This window comes from Macaca fascicularis, chromosome 14 (assembly GCF_037993035.2).
Source record: "Macaca fascicularis isolate 582-1 chromosome 14, T2T-MFA8v1.1".
Classification (NCBI taxonomy): domain Eukaryota; kingdom Metazoa; phylum Chordata; class Mammalia; order Primates; family Cercopithecidae; genus Macaca; species Macaca fascicularis.
The window spans coordinates 2,183,889-2,204,504 of NC_088388.1; the positions used below are offsets into that span (position 1 = coordinate 2,183,889).

Sequence of the window (20,616 nt, forward strand, 5' to 3'; positions counted from 1 at the left end):
CAAGGTGTCCCGATGGCTCCGCTATCAACGGCCTGGCTGGACTCCAGATCTCACCCAGACCCACCCTGAGGAGGCAGCAGGGTTCAGGGAGTAGTGACAGAAGTATGGCCGTCACCTGGGAAGTGTAGGTGACAGGAGCCACTGGTAAACAGAACTAATTTATTTATAAAGTTCACGCTCCCTTAAAGAGGTGTGCCCCACACAGGCTTCTCCCTAGCTGTCATGGGAGCCTCACGCCAGGGACCCCGCCCCTCAGGCACCACTCGTGTCCAGATTTTGGCCTGCATGGAAAACTCCAGATAGTGGGGGCGGGGGTCCAGGTCATCTTTATTGTGCCCCAAGTCAAGGGTTCTTTGTACAAAAATAGGTCTCAGTTTGCCAGCAGTGTCCCTCCAGCAGCTCAAGTTAATGTGTAGAAAATAGATTCTCTGTGCCCTTAGAAAATCCTCTCCCCTCCGCAAAAATCTGCAAGTGTTGGTGCCCCCCGCCCCACTGCAGTCGAGAAGTGTGGGGAGGGGCGGCATCGGAGGAAGCCGCCAGCCCTCACAGGGCCAGCTCGAGGCCCGTTTCCACCGGGCATTGGTCAGGCAGGGCCGGACGGTCGAGGCGGGGTCGACAGTGGTGGCGCGGGGGCGGGGTCCCCGGCTCGCTGGGGGCGGAGCGCGGACCGGTCCACCTGGCTGGCTCCCCGACGATGAGCGCGCCGGCCGCTCGCTCGGCTTCCGGGGCTGAGGCTGCAGGGGGAAGGTGGGGAACCGAACGCGCGTCAACGCGGGCGCTGGCCCGGAGCAGACACCGCCCGGGCCGGCCCTGCCCCCACCTCCCCCAAGCGAAGTCGGCAGTTTCGTTTGCTCGGTTGGTTTTGGAGTCTTGAGTCCGTGGGTGCCGCGACTCGGTCTGAGACAGGGCGGGGGCGGGGCGGGCGCTCGGAACGGCGGTGAGTCAGGGCTCCACGCCCGCCGACTCATTTCTGCCGCCCCGGCCCGGGAGCGCGATTTGCAATGCAAAGTCACCCCGCCTCCAGCACCCCAATCTGCCCCAGGATCCGCCAGCACTCGAGACCTCAACGGCCCGACGGCCGCTCCCCTCCCCTCGTCTACCCCTCCCTCGTCGGCGGCTGAGCCGCGAGGGGAAGTTTTGCAATCCCGGACAAACAAACGCCGGTCTTGCACAGGCTTGAAAAAGTTTGGGGGAAATGAAGAGTGAGCGAAATCGAAGCCATAGCTCGGGCCTGGCGCTCGGCTCCGCTGGCTCCTGGGGGCGCGATCCGCCGGGCCTGCCCCCCACACCCCACCCCGTCCCTCCACCCCGGCCCCCGACCCTCCCTCCTCACTGCCGCCCGGCTGTTACCTCATAGGTCGAGGGCGCTCAGTAGCCCCCTAACCAGCTGGAGAAGTCGAGCAGCTCGCGCTCCGCGGGACTCAGCGCGCCCTCGCAGCCGCTGTCGTCCGACGAGTAGGCGGAACGCGGGGAGCCGGGCTCCGAGCTGCCCCCGCGGCCCGGGGACGAAGAAGCGCGGGAGGGCGAGGCGGCGACAGCGGTGGTCCCAGGCTGCCCGCGGGGCGCAGACGGCCGCACAGCCGGCGGCCGCAGCCCTCCCGCCAGCGCGTTGCGCACGGCGTCGTGCTCTGCCAGCAGGCGCTGCAGCGCGCGGATGTACTCCACGGCCGAGCGCAGCGTCTCCACCTTGCTCAGCTTCTTGCTGGCGCCGCCGTGCGGCACGTGCTGCCGCAGCGCCTGGAAGCCCAAGTTCACCAGCTTCACGCGGTTGCGCTCGCGCTCATTGCGCCGCGCTACGGCCGCTGCGCTGCCCCCGGTCTCTGCGGTGGCCGGTCGCCGCCGCCGGCTGCAGCGCAACAGTTCCGGGGACGTGGGTCTCCGCCGGGCAGCGCAGCTGACAGGGACGCGGGGCGCAGGGGGCGCGGACCTGGGCAGTGCGCCGCCGTCCATTGCGCCTGCATCCACCCGCCCGCTCCGGGTCCCGGCGCGCCGCAGGAAGGTGCAGGCAGAAGAGCCCGAGGCGAAAGGGAAAACGGTGGCGCCCCAAGGGGGCTTCTGGCACGGCGCCGCCAGGAGACTCCCCAGGGCACGTGTCCTAGGTCGTCTGGAGCCCGGGGACAGGAGGCCTAGTGGTGGCGGGCCGTACGCGCCAGGGAGCGTGGGACGCTCGTGTCCCGCGCGTGCGGCCGGACTCTCCCCGGTCTCCGCAGGCGCGGCGCAGGCGGCTCGTTTTTAAATGTATAGATAACCCTCCTCCGCGCCGCCGCCACCTCCTTTCTCACGCCCTCCTTCCTTGCCTCGCCCTCCCGCCACGCTTCGCCCTCCCCCTCGCGCGATCACATTCTGTAAAGCCCACAGCCTGCGCGTGTCCCCCTAGCCCATCCCCCGGGCGCAGTCCACAGATCCCCAGTGCGCCCAACTGGCGAAACCTGCGGGTTCCCGGTGCGCCCCCTGCTCCCGGCAGGTGCTCAGTGCGCCCCCAAAGCAAGGTGCGCAGGTCCTGAGTTGAGCCTTCCCGTACCCCCACCCTAATCCTGCGCGCAGCCCCGCAAGTCCCAAGAGCTGCCAGACCTCCGCACGCGCAGCGCGCGCTGTGGGAGGGAAGGCGTGGCCCTGGCGACAACACGGCAGTCTGGGAGGCGCGCTAGACCCCCCGGGGCAGCACGCGCGGAGCAGTCCACACCCGCGCCCCGCCCTCCTGGGGCCGAGGAGGCGGGGGCCAGGGTCTCAGCCAATCCTGGGCCACCCGTTTGGCCAATCGCGCAGGGCGCGGCCCCACGCCCGGCCCCATTGAGGAAGCGCGTACGCGCGGCGCGTGGCTCGCGGGGAGCATCGCTAACAAAGCTCGGTGCATGCTGGGCCCCGCCCTACTCCTCGCCCTCGCGACTGGGCTGGGCGAGCTGTCCCGAGGCGCACCTATGTCCCGAGCGCGCCTCTACCTGTGCGTTAATTTACTGGGAATGGGGGTGGACTGCGCCTTACCTGGGGCGGGGCGGGGCTTAAGGAGCGGTCGCGACTGAGGCCGGGTAGGAGGTTCAGGTTCCCGGGGCGCCTTCCCCAACCCGCCCCACATTCCCCTTTCCTCCACGCGCACCCTGCCTGTGGTTTCCGTGCGCCCCGGGCCTGAGGGCTCTGGAGGGCCTGAAGGTTTGAACCCGACAGCCTTGTGCCAGGACGGTGGTCGGGTCCACGCCCTCCCCCAGAGTGGCTCCCTACATTTGCAGTATCCCCCACTTCCACCCCGTTCTGCCCTCCTGTTCTCCGTCGCGCTTCCCGTCGGTGCCTCTGGGATCTCACAGCCCTAGCTCCTCTTTCTGTGACCCAGGCTGTTTTTCTTCACCCACCTCTCCCCTGAGGGCACTGAGATTGGGCCATTGGCGGAAAGGTCTCTGGGAGCAGCACCCTTCCAGGGGAGGTGGGACGTCGAGAGCTTCTCCCTAAGAGATGCGGGGAAATGGTGGAGTATGAGAGTGCAAGCACTGCAGAAATGCGAAAAATGTAGTGTTAACGGAAGAGTTTAGGTCCTACCTCACTGTCCGGGAAACGCGTGCCCTCGGGGAAGCCTTTGCCAAGCCGGTTTTTCCCGAAGGTGACCAGATGCTCCTGGGCCACTGCTTGAGACCTCAGGGAATGGAGCTTTTTGTGGACCCAGCTGCCTGGAGCTGCTTTCCTGTTCCGACTGGAGGAGGTGAGGCCCAGGACCCCTCTTGGGAGCCTGGGAGCAGATAGCAACTGTTTACTGCCAGCCTCGGGGTGCCCACCTGCTCCGATTACCCTGCAGGATGCTGCTGACTGGCCCACCTGGGCCCCTAGCACACCTGTGCCCTGAGCACTCCTGGCCCTCCTGCCTTGGGAGGGGCCGGAAGAGTGGTGCCCACTTGGGAGCTGGTGGGCTGCAGTCTCTATTTAGCAGATGAGGAAGCCGACTTGGAGAGAACCCCGGATGTGTCCACTGTCACTCCGCCCAGTGGAGCGATCCAGGCAGAAATCGGGGCCTTGGGTCTGAATCCGGGTTCTCCAACCAGGGCAGAGGCGGGCTTTCCTCTACTCCCTGTCCCTGGTCTGAGACCCCATTCATCCCAGACGGTCACTTGGCAAATCACAGCCTGTCATGGATTGTCCTGCCCTCCTTCCGCTGCCTCCCTCCTTCCCCTTGTCAAGGCTGCAAGATAAGAATCCAGGAAGGATCCTGGAACCCTGCAAACTGGGCCTTGGAAATCCCTCCCGGACTTTGACCTCCCAGGCTGGGAGCCCCTCAGTCATCTGTTGCTGTGTAAGGAGCCACCAGGATTTTAACGGTCTGAACAACGATTTATTATTTCTTTTTTTTTTTTTTTTTGAGACGGAGTCTCGCTCTGCCGCCCAGGCTGGAGTGCAGTGGCCGGATCTCAGCTCACTGCAAGCTCCGCCTCCCGGGTTCACGCCATTCTCCTGCCTCAGCCTCCCGAGTAGCTGGGACTACAGGCGCCCGCCACCGCGCCCGGCTAGTTTTTTGTATTTTTTAGTAGAGACGGGGTTTCACCGTGTTAGCCAGGATGGTCTCGATCTCCTGACCTCGTGATCCGCCCGTCTCGGCCTCCCAAAGTGCTGGGATTACAGGCTTGAGCCACCGCGCCCGGCCACGATTTATTATTTCTCAGGATTCTGTGGCTTGACGGGTGGGCCCTCTGCTGCTCTGGGTAGAGTTGCATACACCCTGGGGGTCAACAGGGATGAGGGGTACAGCGGCTAGGTTGCTGTCTGTCCCGTCTTCACCCGAGTGCCTCCACAGCTGGTAAGATCTCCGGAGCAGGACCTGTAAGGCCTCTACAGATCACCCCAAAACTTCCTGTCTAAAAACTCAAGCCTCTCAGCGCCCAGGCATGGCTTCTTGCTACCCTGCCCCCAGGCACAGTCCTGCACTCACCTGCACCTGCTGTGCCACGGCCAGGCCAGTCCCCCACCACCGCCCACACCTCTCTCCACCTTCATCCTCTTCCCAATCTGGTCCTCCCACCACTGTGGAAACCCCGTCTGCCCCCAACGCCTAGCTTTGAAATAATAATTCCCTAGAGACCTGTGTCTCTCCCTGCATCGGCCCCTGCTTCATTCCTGGGTGCCACCGGCTGTGCAGCTTTTGACGCTGCAGCACCCCCCTTACTTCGGAAGCAGGCTGTCTCCCGGACTGGTGGGTCTCCATGCTATCTGGGCCGTCTTCTCTGGCACTCTTGGTCTCTCAGTCCATCCTGAGAAGCACAGTTCACAATAGCCACATGTCCACCAACAGATGAGTGGATAAACAAAACATGGTCTAGAATAATGGAAGGTTATTCAGCCCTAAAAAGAGACGAAGCTGTTTCTTGCCATGATGTAGGTGAACCCCGAGAACATGAGGTCGTGTGAATGAAGTGAGACACCGAGGACCACATAGCATGTGACTCTCAGTCTATGAAATGTGCGTAGTGGATGGATTCACAGACAGGAGATTCATGGTTACCGGGGACTGGGGGGTAAGAACAGAGGGATGGGAGTGACCGTGAAAGGTACATAGTTTCTTTCCCAGAGCCTGAGAATGTTCTGACATGGCCTGTCCTATTGGCTTCACAGCTCTGTACAGCACACACACAAAAAAACATTGAAATGCACACTTTATGGAATGTGAACTGTATCTTAATAAAGCAGTTAGAAGACCTTCGAACATAAGCATGCGGCCTCATGAGCCCTTTGCCTGGGCACCCTGGCACCTCTCCCAGGCTCTACCTACCTCCAACTCTTCATCCCTGAGCTCTTGAACAGGGGTAGGCAAACTTTTTCTGCAAAGGACCACATGGTAAGTATTTTTGGCCTTGCCGGTCACATGTCTCTGCCACGAGTCCTCTGCCTTGGGGAGCAAATGCAGGCATGGGCAGGGAGGAAATAACAAAACATGCTTCCTGGTCACTGAAACATGAAGTCCAGGTCACACTCCCTGTTACAAAATACTCTGAATTTTCAGACTGTGGTTCAATACACATGACATAAAATGGACCCTCTTAACCATTTGTAAGTGCACGGTTCTGTGGAATTAAGTGTGTTCATGTGGCTGTGCAGTCATCACCACCATCCATCTCCAAAAGTTTCTCATTTTCCCAAACCGAAAGTCTGTCCCCATTAAACACCAGCTCCCCATGACCCTTCCCCCAGCCCCTGGCACCCACCATCCACTCTCTGTCTGTACAGATTTGACTGCTCGGGAGACCTCGTGTAAGTGGAATCCTGCAGCATCTGTCTTTTTGTGGACTGGCTGCTTACACTGATGGTGATCCCCTCAAGTTGCATCCATATTGTAGCCTGCATAAGGATTTCCTTCCTTTTTATGGGTGAATACTCTTCCACTGTGTGGGTAGACCACGATGTTGATCCGTTCCTCTGTCAGTGGATACTTGGGTGGCTTCTACCCTTGGGCTATTATCAATGATGGTACTGTGGACACGGGGGTGCAAATATCTCTCTGAGACCCTGCTTTCGATTCTTTTGGGGATAGACCGAGAAGTGGAGTTGCCAGGTCATACGGCAAACCTCTGTTTAACCTTTTGAGGAACCGCCATGACGTTTTCCACAGTGGCTGCCCATGGTGCATTCCTGCTGCACACGAGGTTCTAACGTCTCCACATCCGCGCCAACACTTGGTGCTTTCTGGGTTTGTTTTGTTTTTGTTTGTTTTCGAGACGGAGTTTCGCTCTGTCTCCTAGGCTGGAGTGCAGTGGCGCAATCTTGGCTCACTGCAACCTCTGCCTCCTGAGTTCCAGCCATTCTCTAGTTTCAGCTTCCCGAGTAGCTGAGACTGCAGATACCTGCCACCATGCCCGGCCAAATTTTTACTTTTTGTAGAGATGAAGTCTGACTATGCTGCCCAGGCTGGCTGAGGTGATAATAGTTTTTTGATAATAGCTAATGGGTATGGATTTTAATTTTTTAACCACTTAAGAATTGAAAGAAAGTTCCTAGCTTTGGGGCGATACAAAAGCAGGCCAGGGGCTGGATCTGGCCTGTGGGCCTCGGTCTGCTGACAGCTGCTCCAGAGGACTGGTATGTCCATGTGACACCTGGGCTGACCCTCATCGTCCTGCAGCTCTTCAAACTCAATTTGTTGCAGGTTGAACCCGGCCTTCTTTCCTCTAAGGAAAGATCCCTCTGCAGAGAACACCAGGTTGGCAGTGTGGGTGCTGCCTTTCCTTTCCCCTGTCCTCTGCTATCCATCAGCCCAGCCACTTCTCCAGCCAGGTCCCCATCTTGCCCTTTGGACACTGCCCCTGCCTCTGCCCTGGTCTCCTGGGTTCTCAGTTTGCTGCTTCTGTCTGTGTACCACCTGGAAGTGGGGGGCCTTACCCAGCATCCAGCCCAGCTAGATCATGTCCGGGCCCTCAGGGTTCAGGCCCAACACCCTCGCGTGCCATCATTCACTGCCTCCTGTCCAGCTTGGATGTCATATCACCTGGAAGCCTTCCCTGATCCCAGTGGCCTCCTGGAGCCTCCTTGCCCCTGTGCTCCACAGGGAGCTGTGGCTGCCCAGATCCGCTCTGTCCAATAGGCTAACCTGACCTGCTCCTTCGACATCTGAGGTGCTGCTCATGTGTGTTCATGACCTGGGGGAACGTTGGGGAGCCCAGGCTCAGCAAAGAGGGGCAGGAGCAGGCAGCACTGGGGCTGGCGATGGCCCAGGGGAAGCTTTCGGCCTGGTTGGTCAGAGCTCCTGGTGACCAAGGGTGACTTCAAAGTCAACCTGAGCCTGACTCACATAAGATGAGCCTAGAGCATCCAAGAACAGCTCTGTGGCTGGCCAGCCGGGAGCTGCAGCCCACAGTCCTGCTGTCCCCCCAGGGAGCCGGCTCCTGCTCCTGGGATGAGCAAGGCTCATGTTGACTTTGAAGTCACCCACAGGCTGTTTGGAACTGGGGTGCAGGAGCTGGAAGTGTGGGGCACCCTGGGGAATCACAAAACCTGACTGATTGGCAGGTGGATGTGTGGCGGGAGTTGGGGAGATGCGGCAGGACACGGGGGTATCTGGGGGGCACCAATGTGGGCCGTGGACTGGGAGGTATCATCAGTAACTTCAGATTGTTTCGTAGTGACACTTAAAAAATACCTGAAGAGGGACGGGTGGAATGAACTTTAACATCATACCCAAAATATTAGCATTTCAACATGTAATCAGTATAAAAATTACTTGAGAGCTGTTTCACATTTTCTTTTCATACCAAGGTTTTTGAAATCAGGCGTGCGTCTTTTTACATTCACAGCACATCTCAGTATGGACCGGCCACATCTCAATGCTCAGTGGCACCCAGGGCTGGTAGCTTCCATCTTGGACGACACAGATCTGGACTGGGAGAGCCTCAGCTCCCTTGTGATACCAGTTTTCTAGTCTCTGTATCTGGCAGTGTGACATCTTGGGGACTTTCTGACTGTGAAGGGCCACCTCTCCCAGGATAAACTAATTCCTAGAGACAGTGAAGGAGACCCTTTCATAGGCAAACCCATCACTGCAGAGCCCAGCTCCAGCCCCCTCCTCTATCAGGGTCTTATACACTCGAGGGCACTACCCCTGCCCTTGTTACCCCAAGGCAACAAGCAGCCCCTAGGCCCCAGAACTCTGAACTTATTCAACCTGACCAATCCTAAGCCCATGTACCTTGCCTTGCCCATTCCTTCTACAGAAACCACAAGAAAGGTTCCTGCCCAGGTCCCCCTGTGGCTCCCCCACCTTCTGACTGACCCTGTGCCCACCTCCCTGCCTGTGGCATAGCATGCCAGCTGCTTTGAGAACTGTGAGTTAATATATTTTCTATGGCAATTGACTCTTGATCTGTTAGCTTCACCGTACCTGAATAATAACACAACCTACATTTTAGAAAGCCATTGCCTCGCGAGACGGACCAGAAAGTTGGGGCCCAGAGAGGAGAAGCCACGTGCTCGAGGCTGGCCGGTGAGTGAGAGGCAGAGACTCGGGAGCCCATCACGGGGCTCCCTCAGTTCAGCTTCCTTAACATCCATCTCCGTACCCCACCGTGGAGACTTGGGGTTGAGAAGGGAATTCTGTGGCTGCACTCCAAGGGCTGGCCAATTCCAGGCAGGAGGCGGCACTCCCAGCTGGCTGGAAGAGAAGAGGCTGCTCGTCTGTCAAGCTCATGCCATTCCCCCATGAAACTGAAAGCTGTCCGGATATGAGACCATGGAGAAGACAGGTCTCATCCTCTGGGTCATGTTTCCTAATCATAGTACAATAAGGCTAGAAAGAAAACCTCAAAGTCCCAGCTCTAACATGGCAAATGCATGAAGAAAAGAATAGTCTTCTGAATAACTCTTAGGTTAAAGAAGAATCAAAACAGTGATGATGGGCCTTTTGAAAATCAACAGCCAAAACAACTTTATAACCTCAAACAAATTCCTTCAAAACAAGAAACTGAACACAAGCAAACAAAGCATTCAACTCTAGGACATCAGGAAAAGAAAACCCAAAATACATGTAAAAGACATAATAAGGGCGAATTAATGATGATGAGGAGATAAATTAACACGGCAGAAAAGTGAACTGTTACTGAGTTGATATAATGAAAAACTGCTATTTTTAAAAAGACCAACAAAATAAGCACATTTAAACAAGAAAGAAGACACACTTTTAAAATAACAGAAAGGTGAAAGGTGACTTAAGTACAAATATGGAAAAGATTAAAAACTAAGGCTGTTCATTTGTGACCACAATGGAGAAACAGGAACTGAATTTACTTCTCTTCCCCCATCCCCTCCAAAACAACAATAACAACAAAAAGGGTCAAATTCAGGAAACAACAGTTTTCAAGACACTGGACCTATGGCAACAAAAGACAGTAGTCCTCAAGAGATGGCAAACAGGTGAAGGGGGCCCTACAGCTTCCCAGCTGCTCCCCTGAGTTTCTCAGCCATGGCCCAGAAGGAGGTACCCAGGCAGAGCCCAGTGGAGTGCTTGGAGGAGGAGACAGAGCTCAGAGCCAAGGAGGCCCAGGCAGCTGGGTTCTCAGGACAGAGCAGTGGACTGGAGAGAGCTGCATAGAGGGAGAACCCCAGAGAGCTGCAGAAAGTTCCTCCAAGGACTCAGCAAAGAACTGATCAGGGATGTGTGTGAAGAGCCAGAGGCTAGGGAAGAAATTGTCCTGAAGGATCAGAGAGAAGTGCCCAGTTCTCATTCAGGACTGGAGGAGGGCTGTCCCAATAAGCCAACATGGGAAACTCATAGTTCATGAGACCATGGACAGAGTATACAGCAGGCTCTTACCTCACTGGCGGGGATCATTTGCTATAGACTGGACACTGTTCCAATCCCGCCTCACCCCCAAAAATCAAGTGTTTCTAAGTAACTCAACTATGCCCCAGGCAACACTAAAAAATAAAAGTACAAAAATATCTAGCACCTAAAAAGATAAAATATCTAGCACCTAAAATGATAAAGATTACAATGTATGATAGTTAATAAAAAATGCCAAGCATGCACAAAGCAGAAAAATATACCATCTAATAAGGATATAGATAAAAAGTAAATAAATATCCAGAGCTGACAAAGGCATTAACAAGGAAAGAACATTAAAACAGGCGTTATGATTGTATTTCCTATGTTGAAAGCCAAGTGGAGACATGGAAGAGATGTGTGTGTGTGTGTGTGTGTGTGACACACATATGTATCTTCTATGTCTCTGCTTAGGGGGATTCTATGGCTGCACTCCAAGGACTGGCCAATCCCCAGCAAGAGGCAGCACCCCCAGCCTGCTGGAAGAGAAGAGGCTGCCCTTCTGTCAACCTCATGTCATTCTTCCATGCAACCAGAAGCTGTCTGGATATGAGATCATGGAGAAAGTGGCCATACACTCAGAACAGGACAGGTTCATTTGGGACTATTTATTTGTTTATTTAGAGATGATAGCTACAATGTCTGAGATAAAGAATACACTGAGCTGGAAAAACAGTAAGGATATTATGAAAGAAAAGGTCAATGAACTTGAAGACATTGCAATAGGTGATATTCAAAATTAAGCATAGAGAGAAAAGAGAATTGTTTAAAAGCAAAGAGAACATTAGTGAGCTATGGAAAAATTCAAGTGGTCTAATATACATGTAATCAAAGTCCCGAATGAAAGGACAGAAGAGACAGAAAAAGTATTTGGAGAAAAAAATGACAGAAAATTTTCCAAAGTTGATGAAAATTGTAACACACAGATCCACAAAACTCAACAAATTGTGGTAAGGAGGAACTTGAAGAAAATGACAGCATCAAGACACATCTTTCTTTTTTTTTTCTGAGACGGAGTTTCACTCTTGTTGCCCAGGCTGGAGTGCAGTGGTGCGATCTCGGCTCACTGCAACCTCTGCCTCCTGGGTTCAAGCGATTTTCCTGCCTCAGCCTCCCGAGTAACTGGGATTACAGGCATACATCACCACACCCAGCTAATTTTGTGTTTTTAGTAGAGACGGGGTTTCTCCATGTTGATCAGGCTGGTCTCGAATTCCCAACCTCAGGTGATCCACCCGCCTTGGCCTCCCAAACTGCTGGGATTACAGGAAGACACATCTTAATCAAATTGCTTGAAATCAGTAGTAAAGCAAAAACTAGATAAATAAATAAAACCTTAAAAGCAACCAGAGGAAAAACGATACATTTACATATGTACAAAAGAACGACTTATGTACAGAGGAATAGAAATAGGTTGAAACAATATTTGTACGCCTGTGTTGATAGCAGCACTATTTACAATAGCCAAAAGGTGAAAGCAACCAACTAGCCATTGATGATGAATGAATAAACAAAATGTGGTCCATCCATGCAGTGAAATATTATTCAGCCTTGAAAAGCAAGGGAATTCTGACACATGTCACAACATAGATGAACCTGGAGGACATTATGCTGAGTAGAATAAGCCAGACACAAATATTGTACGGTTCCACTTACGTGAGGTAGCGTCATTAAATCCATAAAGGCAGAAAGTAGAATGGTGGATGCCAGGGCATAGGAGTTAGTGATTAATGGGATCGAGATTCAGTTTGGAAGGATGAAAAAGTTTTGGAGATGGATGGTGATAATGGCTGCACAACAATATGAATGTACTTAATACCATTGAGTTATACACTTAAAAGTGATTAAGGTAGTAAATTCATATGTCATGTATATTTTACCACAATTAAAAAATTAGACAAAATACAAAAATAAAAAAGGATGATACAGATTTCTCACTGGAAACAATGCAAGGAAAAGACAATGGAGCAACATCTTTAAACAACTAAAAAATACTGTCAACCTAGAATTCTATACCCAGTGAAAATATCTCTCAAAGTACAGATGAAATAGTTTGTTCAGACATTCAAAAGCTGAAAGAATTCATCACCAGCAGACCTGCACTACAAAAATATTAAAGGAAGTCTTTCAGGAAGAAGGAAAATTATATGAGATAGAATAATAGAATTATGCAAACAGATGAAGAGCACCAGAAATGGTAACTATACGGATAAATACATATAAATTTTGTTGCTATGGAAATATTTTTTTAAAATAGTGACTACTTAAACAAAACAGTAACTGATAGGGAGTTGATACCATATGTAAAATTAGATCGTATGGCAATACCACAAAGGCGAGGAGGGAAGAAATGGAGGCATACTATTATAAAGTTCTTATACTATATGTGAAGTTGTACCATTTAAGTTTAAGGTTGACTGTGATAAGTTGAAGATGTAAGCTATATACCCTACAAGAAGCACTAAATTAAAAACAAAGAATTACAGTAATTAAAAATTAATGGAATCATTAACAAATTATTCAATTAATTCCCACCACCACCAAAAAAAAAAAAAAAAGAAAAGAAAAGAAAAACAGAAAAAGAGAGGAAATGGGACCAAGACAGATAGAACAAATAGAAATGACAGTTTTATATACTCAGGCCTAACCACAACAATAAACACATTAAATGTCAATGGTCTAAATACCCAGTTAAAACCTCATAGGTTGGATAACAAAGTAATACCTAACTCTCTGCTCCCTTCAAGAAACACACTTCAAATGTAAATATAGAAATATGTTTAATGTAAGATGGTGCTATGGTAAGTGGCTTTTAAGGAGGCCCCAAGTATCTTAGTATTCACACCCATGGCTGGGACTAGGGGGAGGCAAATAAGCCACTTGCCTCAGTCATGAAATTCAAAGAAGGACCAGAAAATTCAGCAATCAAGACAAATAATATTTTAATGCAATATTTTTAAAAATACAAATTAATGCAAAAATATATGAAGACCAAATTATCAGAATTTTAAATAAAGACAGGATGAGTAACAGTACCATACCATGCTGAGCCTCTGTTGGAGCCTGAAGCAAAAGGGAAAATTCAGCCTTCTGAGAAGCCCTGATTTCGAGGCACCAAGCTAAACTGTGCTTGGTTTCCTGGCCCACAGGAGTCTGTGAGATAAGTATCTGTTGGTTTAAGCCACTATGTTTTGGGGTATTTGTTAGACAGCAGTAGATAGTATGAAGTTCAGGATTCTGTGTTGAAACTAATCAAAAGAAAGCAGGAGTGGCCATTTTAAAAGATTTCAGGATAAGGAATATTACCAGGCATTAAGAAGGTCACTTCATAACAATTAAGGGGTCATTCATGAAAGCGTGGCAATCCCAAATGTTAATGAATAAAGCAAAAGCTGATAGACCTGCAAGGAGAAACAGATTAACTCACAATTATAGTCAGAGTCTTCAACACTCATTTCTAGATACTTGATAGAATAAATAGAACATCATAAAAATATAGAAAAGGTAAACAACACTATCAACTTACTTGACCTAGTTGACATTAATAGAAAATCCCACCTGTTAACAGCAAAATACACATTCTTTTAAAGTGCACATGAAGTATTTACCAAGGTAAATTGTCTTATGGGCCATAAAACAAGTCTTGAAAAATGTAAAAGAGGATTCAAGTCATACAAAGTATATTCTCTGACCATAATGAAGTTAAATTCTGCTCATAACAGAGATATATGAAAAATGCCCAAATATTTGGAAATAAATAAAATAGATCTAAATAACCCATGGTTTAATAAATAAATCAAAAGAGAAATTAGAAACTATTTTAAACCAAGTAAAAATGAAAACACAGCATTTCAAAATTTATGCAATGCAGTACTTGGAGGGAGATTTAGACAGCTAAACACATATATTAGAATAGAATAAAGGCCTGAAATCAGTGACCCCAGCTTCCTCAGAAACCAGGAATACAAACCCAGTGTAAGTGCAAAGAGTACAAAAATAAGAATCAGAGTAGAAACAGTGAAACAGAAAACAATAGAGCTATCAGTGAAACAAAAAGCTGGTTCATTGAGAAGGTCAATCATATCGATAAAAGCCAGACTGGTCAGGAGGAAAAGGAAAAAGATGCTATTTGCCAATATCATGAATGAGTGAGATGTCATCATTACAGATCCTACAGATATTAAAAGTACAATAAAAGTGTATTAGGAACAACTTTATACCAATAAATTCACCAACTTAGATGAAATAGACAAAATCTTTTTAAGACACAAACTAATAGCAGTTACTTAAGAAGAATTAAATAACCAGAATAGTACCATATTTATTCAGTAAATTAAATGCATAGATAAAATTCTTCCTTCAAAGAAAACCCCAGGCCTATATGACATCACTAGTGAATTCTATCAAATATTTAAGGAAGAAATAAAACCAATTCTACATTAATCCAGAAGCATTGAAAAAGATGGAATACTTTTAAATTCATTCTATAAGACCAGCATTACCCTGATACCAAAGCCAGACAATCACAACACAAGGAGAAACTACAGGCTGACATTCCTCATGAACATAGATGCAAGAATTCTAAAAAAAAGTTTAGCAAATTGAACTCAACCATATACAAATGGGGCCTATTCAAGGAATGCAAGGTTGGTTTAACATTCAAAAAATCAACTCAATGAATTGACCACATCAAATTTAAAAAGAAAAACCATATTATAATGTCAATAGCACAGAAAAAGCATTTGACAAAATCCAAAGGCCATTCATGATTTTTAAAATCTCAGCGAACTAGGGATAGAAGTGCAATTTCTCAGCCTGTAAAGGGTATAAAACTTAACGGTACAAGACTGGTTGTTTTCCCCCTAAAACCATAGACAAGACAAAGATATCCTCATAATTTCTATTTAGCAATGTCCTAGAGGTTTTAGTCAGTGGAACAAAGCAAGAAAAAGGAACAAAAGGCTTCCAGTTTGGAAAGAGCAAAATTGTCCTCATTCACAAAAAATGATCAGCTGTGAAGAAAACCTGACCAAATCTGCAAAAACACTACACTAATTAAAATGAGTTTAGCAAGGTTGCAGGAAACAAGATCAATCTAGACAATCAATTGTATTTCCATATAATAGCAAAGAACAATTGGAAATTGGACTAAAAAATGTCACTTGCAAAAACACCAAAATATTACTCAGCTATAAATATGGCAAAAGATGTGCAAATCTGTACACTGGAAACTGAAAAACATTGATGAGGGACATTAAAGAAGACTTATCTAAATGGAGAGCTATGCTGTGTTCATGGATTGGAAAATTCAATATTAAGATGTCAATTTTCCTCAAATTAAACTATGAATTCAACAAAATTCAAATCAAAAAAATATCAGAAGCCTTCTTTGTAGAAATTGGCAAACTGGTTTTAAAATCTGTAAATTCTTAATTACTCATACAAATGTATTTTCATTCTTCAGTTGGCATTTTATCTGTAAAAATCTGAGAAGTATCAGGTTGGCATGGAGCATATCATAATTTTTCACATTAAAAGTAATAGAAATATTTTTAATTGCTTTTTCTTTCACAGAAGGGCAGTCATAAATGAATGTATATCTCTATATAATACATACACATATTATATATAATACATATATAATATACATAATACATATATATAATATGTATTGCATGCATATATTCAGAGACGGAATCTCACTGTGTTGCCCAGGCTGGAGTGCAGTGGTGCGATCATAGCTCACTGCGGCCTCAAACTCGTGCCCTCAAGCTATCCTCTTGCCTCGCCCTCCCAAAGCACTGTGATTACAGGCATGTGAGCGACTGCACCCAGCCTAAATGGATATTTGTAAGTGTGGAATATGTGTATACAAGAGTCTGCCTCCAAACTCTTTACCACTCTGTCTTTGGTCTAACTTTGCTCTTGTGCCAATCCCATGGGATTTTCCTATTAGGCTTCATCATATGTCTTCATATCAGACAAAGCAAATTCCTCTCTTTTTGTTCTTTTCAATCAAAGTTGACATGTAACAGACATATGCCAGACATCACTGGAAACGCTATACTCACCTGAGGACCTTGGTAGAATTTATTGCGACTACACAGACAGACATGTCTTATGGGGATGCCTTAATATCACAAAGCTGTCAAACCCCCCTACATGAATGTAAGGATCCAGTGCGATCCCAAGCCACATCTCAGCTGCGGTGTGGCAAAGGCTCCACGACCTTACTCTGACACTAAGATTGAAGTGTAGAATTCCGTGAGTGGCTCAGTCAGCTTTGAGTGTTTGCAAAGTGAGTGTTTCAGTGGCAAATATTCCTAGTATTCTCTGAGGCTTCATGTGCCTAAGTGTATTTTCATCTCGCTGCTGCATTTAAACACCAATCATACCCATTAAATCCTGTGTTCAAAGTTATCTTCCATGCCTTCGAAATATTACTCTTTTGTCTTCTCACATCCAGTATCACTCTTGAGAAGAATGATGCGACTCTTTCTTGTTCTTTTTAGGCAATTCTGCTGATTTTCTATGGGCCAATTTAGGACTTTGATATTTTAAAACTTCACTGTAATGCATCTAGGTTCTTTCTTATCTGTCCTTGTTGGCCTGTCGAGAGCCCTTGCCTGTGTTTCTTTAATTCTGGGGTATTTATTTTCATTGTTTCTTTAAATACCTCCTCTCTCTTTTCCTCTGCCTTCTGAGACTCTTCCTAGCCAATCCACTCATTTCTCCTTTTCTCCTCAAATATCTCTGCTTCCCTTTTATGTTTTTTTCTCATTATTGCTCCTGAACCTTCTAGAACAATTCCACCACTTGATATTTTATCTCACTTGTTTCCTAGCAGCACCCATGCTATGATGTAACCCATTCACTATTGAACTGGCTTCACATTCAATATTCTCCCCTAGCTCCTTTTATGTGCCTCTTCATCCCGTTTCACACTGTGCCAACACCATCCTTTTTGTTTTTGAGGGTTTTTTTTTTCTTTTTCCAAGGCTGGAGTGCAGTGGCACAATCATGGCTCACTGAGCCTCAACCTCCTGGGCTCAAGCAATCCTCTCGCCTCAGCCTCCCAAGTAGCTGGGACAACAGGCACGAACCACCATGCCCGGCTAATGTTTGTATGTTTTGTAGAGATGGGATCTTCCCACGTTACCCAGGCTAGTCTTGAACTCCTCAGCTCAAGCAATGCACTCACCTTGGCTTCCCAAAATGCTGGGATTACAGGCATGACTCACTGCACCCAGCCCAGCCATGTTTTTGAGTTTCTACCAGGATTGCTTTAGCCTCACAGTTCATATTTTTCAGCAGTTCTTGTTTGTATGCAATGTGATGATCAGATTGCTGCCTCTCCGCTCTCGCAGGTACGCCCAGGAGTTCGGGCTCTGCCTGAAGTGACAGCGACTGCGTCGGGCAGTGTGTTGCAGGAGGATCCAGGGCCTGGCCCTGGCTGGGCCATCCCAGGCCGTGGAAGAAGAGGAAAATGTTCCTTGTCTTCCCTTCCCTTCCCCTTTCCTTTAACACTTAAAACATATTTATTCCTCCCCTCCCCTCTCCTCCCAACTAGTAAATATAGTAGGATTCCAACTAATAAATATAGAAGGAAGAACGAGATTACAAGTGTCATTTGGCAACTGGCACAGTAATTATTTAGGCACAAATCCTCAACTGATGCTAAAACTAGTGAGTAAAAGTCTCAGAAGCCACAGGAAGTTATGTAGCATCAAGTCTCTCCCCACAAAATAGAAATTACCAAGCCGAGAACATCAACGTGACATTGGAGAAACCTGCCAGCTACAACTTTAACCGTGTTCCAAGTTAACACTGCCAGGTCTTTCTTCCTCTTTGGGCTGTGATGGAGCAGTTAGGACCACATGTGGCCTTCACTGCACACAACCAGCAACCGGGATGCAGTCGCAGTTTGTGAAGCAAGTTCTCAAATGCTGGACGATGCACCATGGGTGATCTGTGAAAGACGTGCAACCAGCCAGGGGAGCCTGGTGATCTTCCAGCCGACCAAGTCTCCAGGCTGGGCCCTGGGTCTCACCAAGGTGAGGAGACAGAGGTCAGAACTCAGCAAGGATGAGGCAACTAGAATTTTCAGGGCAGATATTTGAAGGGTGGAGGGGAAGAGAGAAAGACAGAGAAGGAGAGAGACAGAGGCAGAGATATGCAGAGAGGGAGAGAGGGAGAGCAAGAGAGGAAGGGGGGGAAGAGAGGGAGGAAGCGATAAAGACAGAGGGAGAAACAGGGATACAGAGAGGGAGAGAGAGATAGAAAGGGGAGAAGAGAGAGAGAAAGAGAGAGAACTCCAGGGATCTGCAGAGACCCTGAGATCTTTGGCTGAATATGGATCCACACATGCATGAAGAAAAACCACCTGAGGCTGGAGAAAGAGCCCCCGCAGCTCAGCCCACATGGGTCTGGAGACAGTTTGTGTTCCCACCAAACTGTATAATACACAGGATGTCGGGAAGGGTCCTCATAAGAGTCTCTCTCGAGTGCTGATTCTAAACCAACCCTAGACTAAAGGCAGTCCTGGATTCATCCTGCAAAGCTTAGAAGCAGAGCTCCAAAGATCATATGGGTATCAGGAACTCATGGATGCCAGAACAAAATCCAACAGCAACTAAAGGAATACAACAAAATCCAGCACCTGACCGTGCAATATTTCGTGGGGGGTGGTGGAAGGCCAGGCGTGCAGAGGAACAGGGAAACGTGACCCAGAACCAGGAGAAAAACCAGTCAGTGGTGGCCGGTGCAGAAAGGCCAGAGGTGCTACTGTGACCAGACGAGGACTGAAACAGCTGTTTTTAGAGGTGCCCCACGTGTAAGAAGGTCGATTAATAGAAAGAGGGTGATGAAGCAGTGGTGGCTGGGTGCCCACAGTTGGAGAATAGGCAGAGATACAGGAATCCTTTGTACTATTCGTGATGTTTTTCTGCACATTGGAAATGGTATCAAAACAAAAAGTTAAAAAATGAAAGACAGGTGGGGTGAGCCTAGAGCAAGGAGCCCCGGGACCCACAGAATTTTGTTGATTCCTCTGACTGTTGCTGCTAGCCAGGCACCTTGTGTGAAATTTACCATTAACTCTCTGGAAAAAAATCTGCTTTGGGAGGAGGCCATTGCCCGTGTGGCCACCTCCAGGCCTGAGACCAGAGCAGAAGGATAAAGGAACAACTGCTTGGAGATGGCTGGCGGATCTGCACCTGTTTATATCCATCCCCCTTCCCCTATGTAAGGTTTTAACTCTGCCCTGCTGTTCTCCCTGCTGTCCAGGCCATTGCTGCTGATTTCTGCAGTGAAGCGGCCAGCAACAACTGTCTCAAAGCAACCTGGGAAAAGACAAGCTTGCCTCCAACTACTGCTCTTGTCACTGCTTCTAGCTGTCTCCTCCCCAGGTTGCAGCTCCCAACACCACATACATGTGCGCATACACACACGCATGCATGCGTGCACACACGTGCACATATAGCACAGCATTCATGCATACATGTGTACCCATACATGCACACACTTGCACACACAGGCATGTACACACATGCACAATGCATACACACACACATATGCACGTGCACACCAGCTCACCACAGCTTGTAGTATCCTTAGAGATTTACTGCATTGTTGATTTTTCCTCAAGGCTGTTTCTCCTTCTAGATGCTGGAGCTTCTCCAGCATTGATTTTGGGGACGGAAGCCTGGGCGAGGTACACTTTCCGGCAGCCAGTGCCAGCTTTTAGATGGTCACACTGCCCATTGTGGACAGATTAGATGGGGGAGGGGTGGGACCTGTGAGTCCAGCAAGGGGATTATTGTGGGCAGAGGCGCAAGAGGCACCAGCAGGCTGCACGGGCTCCAGGAGATAGGTGCGGACCTGAGAGCCGTTCTGGACACTGGGCTCAGTGAAAGAAGCCGGTCACAAAAGGACAAATCCTGTGTGATTTCACGGGTAGAAGGTCCCTACGGTGATCAAATCCATAGAGACAGAAAGTGAATGGTGGGTGCCAGGACCTGGAGGAGGGGACGGGGAGTGAGTGTTTAATGGGGATGGAGTTTCAGTTTGGGAAGATGAGAAAGTTCTGGAGATGAAGGGTGGCGACAGCTGCACAACAGCATGAGTGTGTTTAATGCCACTGAAATGTAGTTTAAAATGGTTAAGATGGTCAGTTTTATGTTATGTCGATTTTACCACACTGTTTTTGAAAAGAGGCATCCTGGAGAAAGCGTCAGTACTACTTGTGGGGGTGGGGTGAGGAGTCAGCTCCAGTGGCTTTTGGGCTCTGGTCTGAGATGAGAAGGGAGGCTGGCCCTCGGGGGAAGGGCTGCAGGGAT

General features: G+C 48.9%; 1 protein-coding gene across 1 annotated transcript; it reads right to left on the reverse strand.

The window, feature by feature from the left end:
• Positions 1–310: 310 nt before the first annotated feature.
• On the reverse strand, positions 311–2,634 carry ASCL2 (achaete-scute family bHLH transcription factor 2). Its single transcript, XM_045372389.3, has 2 exons — positions 1,351–2,634; positions 311–734 (listed from the first exon to the last, which is right to left on the reverse strand). Exon 1 carries the CDS (start codon positions 1,948–1,950, stop codon positions 1,369–1,371), a length of 582 nt encoding a protein of 193 aa, XP_045228324.1. The 5' UTR covers positions 1,951–2,634; the 3' UTR covers positions 311–734; positions 1,351–1,368.
• Between the last annotated feature and the right edge of the window lie 17,982 nt (positions 2,635–20,616).

Coding starts and splice junctions, on each gene's coding strand:
- ASCL2 (XM_045372389.3), bottom strand. CDS start 1,950: ATGGACGGCGGCGCACTGCCCAGGTCCGCGCCCCCTGCGCCCCGCGTC.